The sequence below is a fragment of the Gracilinanus agilis genome, chromosome 4 (assembly GCF_016433145.1).
Source record: "Gracilinanus agilis isolate LMUSP501 chromosome 4, AgileGrace, whole genome shotgun sequence".
Taxonomy (NCBI): Eukaryota; Metazoa; Chordata; class Mammalia; order Didelphimorphia; family Didelphidae; genus Gracilinanus; species Gracilinanus agilis.
In genome coordinates, this window is record NC_058133.1 from 317,670,152 (window position 1) to 317,678,592 (window position 8,441).

An 8,441-nucleotide genomic window follows, 5' to 3' on the forward strand; every position below is an offset into this window, starting at 1 on the left:
AATGAATTGGAGAAGTAAATGGCAAACCACTCCAAGATTTCTGCCAAGAAAACCCCAAATGATGTGACAAAAAAATCAGATATGACTAAAACACAACAAAAGGAGGAGGCAAGACTCAATGACCTCTAAGATCTCTTCTGGCTCCAAATCTACAGGTCTGTTAAATTCAGAATTAAAATGAAATGAAATGAAAAAATATATAATTCCATGACACAAATTTAGGTGAGGTTCTGGTTAAATGAAGTTTTATAATAAACAATGTTTTAATTCTTCTCATTTATTACTAGATTTTTCTAATTTATAAGAAGGTCTACAGGGAGGCATCAGGTCTGCTGGTTATTCAACCAAGGAATGTCTCAGGAGCACTTCCAAGTATTATGACTATGGATGGAAACTAAAACATTGCACTCCTTAGAACACTTTCTGAATATTCAGCTCATATGTTTAAGAAACACCGAGTCATCGACCTTGAATATCTTTTTTGCCACTGCAAGATTTTTGGCATCCATTTTTGGTTTTCTTTGACTTCCAGGCTGAAGGAATTTCTGAATGCTGGGGAGTTTTCCCATTCTAGCTTTGAACTCCTGAAATGGAAAATAATGAAACAACCTATAAATGAAGCAATTAGTCTTGCAGGTTGGAGCAGGGCTCCAGGGTTGCTCATGCCAAGAATCCAGGGCCATTTTATCCTGGGGGAAAGCCCTGACAAACATTTTCACTCTGTGAGCAATGAGGTTTGAAAGTCCTTAGGAACTCCTTGTTCTGCCCCCTTTTCAATGATATAACATATGAAGAAACAATCATCTTTTCTTTTTTAAAATGTTTAACCTGGGGCAGCTAGGTGACCCAATGGATAGAACCATACTTAGAGACAAGAGGTCCTGAGTTCACATCTGGCCTTGGACACTTCCTAGCTGTAGGACCTTGGGCAAGTCATTTAACTTCCATTGCCTAGCCCTTTCTTGTTCTTATGCCTTAGAACCAATAAACAGTATGGATTCTAAGATGGAAGGTAAGGGTTTGGAAAAAAGTGTGTATCTCACATTGGTTTATTTTCTTAATTGTTTATATAGCCTTCTTAAAAGCCAAGATGGAAGTGATAATTTGAGGTAGGAGACAGAGCACCAAGAAGCCTCCACACTTAGGAAGATCTCAGTTCATGCTACCTATGTGACTCTGAACAAGTCACTTAACCTCTTATTATTCTCAGACTATGACTATAAGCTACAGAGTTACTGTTGATTTTTATTGATGGTTGAGTTTGCCCAATGGGCTTTCTCTACACCAATGAATTAGACCTTAGACAATGCCTGCCCCCTAACATAAACTATTTAGGAAATCTAAAAGGAAAGACTTGGGATAATTTGAGAGACTGTAAGCTCCTGGAGGGAAAGATTGTGACATTCATTTTTATATTTCCCTACCTCTACTCCCAAAGACCAATGTAACATTTTGTGTTAAATATGGTTGCCAAATATTTATTAGTGAATAAATTAATGAATTTATCAAATTTGGGGCCTTATTCTAAGCATGTCTTCCATTAAAATTCTCCTCTGTTTGTTAAATAGTATGGAGGAGACCAATAATGCTTAAAAGCTATACTAGTAAAATGAAAGTTCTAGGTTCTAAGAGTTCATTGGATATTTTAATGTGACAAACAGCCAAATAAAGAACTTAAATTAAAAAAATAAAGTTCTAGGTGGTCCCACCATGCTAGAAAAACTTTGAACAAAGACACATTCGGCTAAACTAGTTAGGGCTCATCACCAGAAGGGTGCTCAATAATTGATGGTTATTTTTGACCACAGCAGCTCATCAAGACCATCTAAGAAGGGAGCTTGGGTATCCAAATAGAATTAGGCTCAGTAGATAAAGGACCCATAGAAAGGAAATCTCAGATCTTTTAAGTCAATTAGCAAGCATGTATTAATCACTTGTTGTGTTCTAGGTACTATTCTAAACTCTGGAGATGAAAAGGGGAAAAAAACCAGTTCTTGCCCTCAAGAAGCTTATATTCAGAAGGAGTGAGACAGCATGTACACCAATGGGTATGTAGAAGGTAAATGGTGACACTTTTGATGGGATTACCTGCAGTTTAGGGAATGCAGAGAGAACATCTGACTTCAATTCTTCAACCATTAGGATGGCTTCAAACAGCTGTATATCTGCCCAGCTCATCTGGTTGCCAACAAGATAATTTTTCCCATGGCTTTTTAATGCCTGTAGATCAGTGACAAGGAGAGAAGGAAAAGAATAAAGGGTACATTACTTGTAATATAATGGAAAAAGCAAAAATATACAGAAGAAAATATAGTGTAGAAGGAGAAACAGAGAAAAAATTTATTGCTACTTTGTTATTAAAGAAACAAGCATTTATTAAACACCTGGTGCATATTGGGTCCTGTGCTAAGTGGTGCACATACAAAGAAATGTTTAAAAAAAAGATCCCTTTCTTAAGGATCTCAGAGTATCAGAGGAGACAACCTGTAAGCAACTATGAACAAACAAGCTACATAAAGACTAGATTTAGTGTTGTCTCAGAAGGAAGACACTGAAATGAAGGAGAAATGAAAAAAAAATTTCTTTGCAGTAGGTGGGACTTTACTTGAGACTTGAAAGAAACCAGTAGCCAGAGATGAGAGTAGAGAGACTTTCAGGCATGGGAGAGAGCCAGTGAAAATTCCTGGGAGTCAAGAGATGGAAAGTCTCCCATTAAGAACATCAAGGAGGTCAGTGTTGCTGGACAGAGTGTTGAGTCTAGTATCAGGAAGACTCCAGTTCAGATTTGACATTTACTTGCTGTGTGACTCTGGGAACATCACTTAGTCTTTGTTTGCCTTAGTTTCCTTATCTGTAAAATGATTTATGATAGCATCTACTCCACATCCATGGTTGTTATAAGGATAAAATGAGATAATATTTGTAAAGGTCCTTAGCACAGTTGCCAGACATATAAGTGTTTTGTAAATTTAGCTATTCTTACTATCTAAGTTAAAAATCGATAGTAAAGTTTCTCATGGCATCAGTATCCCCCAATCTTGACTTCCATTTTAAAACTTATTCAACAAAGCAATAGTACAAATGCAAACAAAAAAACTATATGTAGTCTTATATGGTAAAGATGCAAAGACAAAAAATAACCTAATTTCTGCCATCAAGGAGCTTTTCTACTGTACCAGGAAGAGGATGCAGCAACATACATAGACAGACATAATGTACACTATATATGCTTGAAGCACCATGAATAGCTGGGCAAAATATTCCCTTCATTGACACTCAGAAATGCAGTTTTAGTTGCATTAGGGACTTGGGGGTCATCTACTCCAGCTCCCTTATTTTCCAAAAGAGTAAAAGGAGACCCACCAAGGTTAAAGTGATGTGGCCATGGGATACAACTAGAAAATGGAATTTGAACCAAGATTTCAGATCTCCCATCTAGTCATTTGTTTTATATTATAACATACTGCCTCCTATACTCCAGTAAAAGTTGTCATCTATAAACTTACAGCCTAATAATTTAAATAATTTAATACAGATATCTTATAGATGAAATATGCAACATGCAGTCAAAAGGACCTTGATTCCCCTTTTCTCTTTGCCATTTACTGTGTGATCTTGGGCAAATCATTGCATCTCTCTGAGATTCCATTTCCTCACCCATAAAGTGAGGGTGATATAGAAAAGTAAGTAAAATGCTACTTGTAAAGCTTTTGGCAATCATAAAACACTTGTTAATGTTAGATGCTGTAGAATTGAAAACTTTTCCCAATCTGATTCCATCTTAACTTTCCAGCCTTCATTTTATGTAATGCCTGTTCAAACAGCCTAAAGTCCAGACTGGTTGTCCTTCTTCCTGTTGCTCATTCAAGGCATCCATGCATTTGCACAATCTGGCCACCATGCCCAGAATGTTCACTGTCTCTAATTTCCCTGGCCCCATCTCCACTTATTAGTATTGCTGTTGATCAGTCTTTTAAGCTGTATTTGACATTTCGTGACTCCAGGTTGGGTTTTCTTGGCAGAGCTACTAGAATGCTTTGCCATATCCTCCAGTTCATTTGATAACTGAGGAAACTGAGGCAAACAGGGTTAAGTGACTTATTCAGGGTCACACAGTCAGTATCTGAGGATGGATTGGAACTCATAAAGATGCACTATACTACCCAGTTATTTTTTCCAAAAAAAAATATCTTGTACTTATTTGTGTGTGTGTCTGACCTCAAAGCCTGTGGTCTTTTTCCTGTACCATGCTGCCTCCAGCATTTCTGCCCTGTCACAAATGTGCTCTGAATGGAGTAGAGAAGGCATTTGTAATTTCAGGGAAGCCCCTCATACCTTCTCATACACTGGGAAGAATCTTTCAGTGGCTCTCTCTATGATGTAGTTGAGGTTCTTTTCCTCTTCTCCAGGATAACACAGTGGGTAGTACATGATCATGTCATTCAGATCTCTCATCCCTTCCACATACATGTCAATCCTGGAAAAGGAAAATGGCATCAATAAGAATATGATTAACTACAGAAAAAACAGAAGAACCATTTAATGATCACAACTGATGATGAGAGAACACTTTGAAATTTGTAAAGCTCTTTACCTATGTTGTTTCGTTTGAGCCTCTCTATACTAAAATCTAGACACTAGAGGTATTATTATCCCCACTGTAGAGATGAGGAAACAGTTTCAGTGGATGATTTGTCCAGGATGACACAGTTAATATGTGTCAGGGGCAAGTTTTGAACCTGGTCTTCCTGACTTTGACACTATATCTTAGATATGCCACTTACTATCTATGACCTTGGGCATGTCACTTAAGCTTCCTATGTCTAGGTTTCCTTATTTGTACAAAAATGTGACTCCCAAGGCCTCTTATTGCTCTAAAATCTTTGATCTTATCATCTTTTTCCCACACTGCACTTTATTCCTTCTTAAAAGGTAGGTGGCTCAGTGTCCCACAACCTAAAAACAAAGTTGCTGGCATGCAGGAAGTTCCCAAAAAGAATGCATTATTCTTACTGCCCAAGAATGTTAAAAAAATATATAAACCTCAGGGGCAGCAGCTGGGTGACTCATGTAAGGATGGGATTCGTAGAAGGGGGAAGGGAAAAAAGGAGCCAGAAGAAGGCAGTTGGTGACAGTTACTGATAGTTGGGACCAGAGAGAATTCTGGGTAATTCTCCAGAGGAGGAAGGAGGAGAGGTCTTCCGGTGGAGGACTGGAAGGAGAAAGGAGGAGGACATCTCAGCTTGAATCCAGTCCTGAGGGCTTCCTGAGGATCTTTCTTTGGACATTAAAACCCTGATTCCCTGGTCAAAGATTCCATCGCATCTCACCCAGCAAGACTTCAACCATCAAGTCAGCTAAATGTCTGGATTCCATTTTGGGAGTGATCTCTTAGTCTCCTACCCCCATTACCCAACCTTGCTGAGAGACCCTTTCCAGTCTAACTTACAATTATAGAAAAGGATAGAAATAGAAAATAGAAATAGAATCTGAAGGAGAAGAGGTGGGGGGAGACACTTGGGAGTGGGAACCCCAAAGGTTCCCTCCTGAGAGACTCCATAAGAATAGGGAAGAGGGCATCCCAAATCCCTCTGCCCTTCACCCCTTTCCCCAATCTCTGAATTGTGATTAATAAAAGCCATTCATTAGTCAGATAGCGTTCCAGAGAGCCTGAGTGACAAAAAGGGGGAGGGGAACCACAGCTTGGACTAGCTGCCTCCATCTTGGAGCCAGACAAACCGCTGTGAAGTTGACTGATCTCGGGGGAGGTTTGTGTGAACCCTGCCCTCATTCAGAATCGGATTCGGGTACCCCATACCTCATCTTATAGGGAGCCTCACCCACAACTCCTATGGGGCAGTATGACTATCATGGTCACCCAGTTTCAGAGTGACACCCACTCAAAGTCTCCCAGTGTATATTTAGCAAGAGAGGAGAGCTAGAAGAGAGTCTCATCATATAGACTCTCTCTCTCTCTCCCCTCTGTCATAACATTGGTCAGCTGACTTTATACTTATTATAATTTTGACAGAGCCAGCTTAGGTAAAGTACCTAAATAATTCAGGAGGGGAAAAGCCTCTGTTTGAAACAGATGGCAGCCAATTTTCTCCTATCTACAGCATAGCAAAGGGGACAAACTTAGTTAATCAAAGAAAATTTAAAGGTACAGTACCATAAAATTTTTACATTCAAACTGGTAGAATGGATCCATCCATGGGAAAACACTGTACCATGATTAGAATCCTTACATTACTATACAACTTTTAAACTATGATTTATAATTTCTGGATCGTAGTGATCCCAGGCTATATAATGGGAATCATAGAAATATATGATTCCTGTCAATGGTTGAAGCTAGAAATAGGTCGAGTCTTTGCGTTCATACCAACCACAATTGCTGTCATCATCTCATTCCTCCACTTCTATTGGTCCTTAAAGAATTTAGTGCATAAATTGCTAGGACACAAGGATGATAGCACTGTATTGATAATGACATTAAGAAAGGATATAGCAAAGTTACTTGAAGAGAATTCTCATTTCAAAGTGGAAAAAGGAGGGCAGCTGGGTAGCTCAGTGGATTGAGAGTCAGACCTAGAGTCGGGAGGTCCTAGATTTAAAGCCGGCCTCAGACACTTCCCAGTTGTGTGACCCTGGGCAAGTCACTTGACCCCCCATTGCCCATCCTTACCACTCTTCCACCCAGGAGCCAATACACAGAAGTTAAGGGTTTAAAAAAAGTGGAAAAGGGGATCATAGCAGGAGACAAAATAGAAATAGCAATGCAAACAACTGAGGCACATACAGACACAGCAAAGAAAGTAGAGGAAGGGGCAAGAGCACCAGCAGTACCAATATTACCAATTATTGATCACATGATTTTGCAGCCAGATTCTAGATTTCTCCATATAAAAAGGTATAAGCCATTCACTGCTGCAGATCTAGACACCTTAAAACAATGAATGTCTGCCTTTTATTTAAATCCCTTCAAGGTCATAAAAGAATTTAAGAGAGCATTAAGACTTTTTGATCCCACATTTTCAGACATTGAAATTCTTTCTGAATTATTTGCACCAGCAGAGAAAGCACAATTTATTGAGGAGACCTGTAGGAACAAAAACTTAACATCTTAGCCACAATAATATGAAGATCTAGAATTAAATAGTCTTCAAAACCTAGTATACCTAAGAAGAGCTAGGGAAGATCTTGTAGAAGCTATGAAATCCTTTGCTAAGCATCCTGATTCCTGGGGAAAATTCAAAAAGTTAAGGCAGGAGATAAATGAGCACCCCTCAACATATTTAGATAGGCTTGTCAAATCTGGGGAAACAATTTTGGGGTTCTAAGACTTAAATGAACCCAACTTGCAGCACATAAGAAGGCAGTTTATTAAGGCAGTTCCCTACCAATTAGGACATACTTTAATTTGCATTGGCCCATATGGGAATCATTGAGTTTGGAAGACCTACGTAAAACTGCTGCATATGTTCATTTGGGAAATCAGGAAGCCAAAGAATACAAAGAATCCATTAGAGAAAAAGATGATATCATAAAAGATTTAAAGGAGCAATTAAAAGAGGCTAAATCTACCATCAAACAAAAAGAATTAGAGGAAATAAAAAACCTGGCAGCCCTACACAAATATAAAGCCAGACCTCAGTACCAACAACCCAAAGAAACTAGCAATAACTTTAATAATAATAATATAAAGTGTTTTCTTTAGGGGAAATTAGGGCATATAGTGAAAAATTGTCACCTCAAAGCCCAACTTAACAGCAACAACAACAAAAGAAGCAATTACAATAATACATACACAAATTTTAGATGCAACAATCACAAGAAAGAAAACAAATGTTGTGATCACAATTGTGCATCACCTAGTCAGCATGCATAGCGCAGGGCGCAAAACCACGTTATTCCCAAGTACTGACAGAAAAACATCATACCTTATGATGCCAGGAAACAGCCTGGTAACATAAGGAAAAGCCCAAGGGGTGTGGCAATGGGAAAAGACATAAAAACCATGATATAAGAAACTTGGGCATGGAAATACATTATGGACATGGAAAAAGCAAAGATTAAATCTAGGGATCAAATAGAAGAAGAGAATCACATGATCAGGGATGTAATAGAAATTTTAAAAAACAGAATTTATGGGATAAAATACAATGATTCAAAGAGAAAGGAAAAAAAAATACAAGTGCATTTACACCAGACTTTAAACCAAACATAATGACTATAGCACTAACAAGTGAATTCATACACTTCCTAGCTGTGTGACCCTGGGCAAGTCACTTAACTCCCACTGCCTAACCCTTACTGTTCTTCTGCCTTAGAATCAGTACCCAGTATTGATTGTAAGACCAATGGTAAGAGTTTTAAATATATATATATATGTGACCCCATTTGTGATTTTCTTGGCTAAGATATTGGAATGATTTGCC

General features: G+C 38.4%; 1 protein-coding gene across 1 annotated transcript in view; it reads right to left on the reverse strand.

Moving 5' to 3' along the window:
• Positions 1-239: 239 nt before the first annotated feature.
• Positions 240-8,441, reverse strand: part of LOC123246491 (glutathione S-transferase-like) — a 48,481-nt gene continuing 40,279 nt past the window's right edge. Inside the window, exons 3-5 of the mRNA XM_044675369.1 lie at positions 4,336-4,477; positions 2,089-2,220; positions 240-584 (exon numbers count right to left, since the gene is read on the reverse strand). Coding sequence (XP_044531304.1) covers positions 432-584; positions 2,089-2,220; positions 4,336-4,477 — 427 coding nt within the window. The 3' untranslated portion in view covers positions 240-431. The remainder of the gene's footprint in view (positions 585-2,088; positions 2,221-4,335; positions 4,478-8,441) is intronic.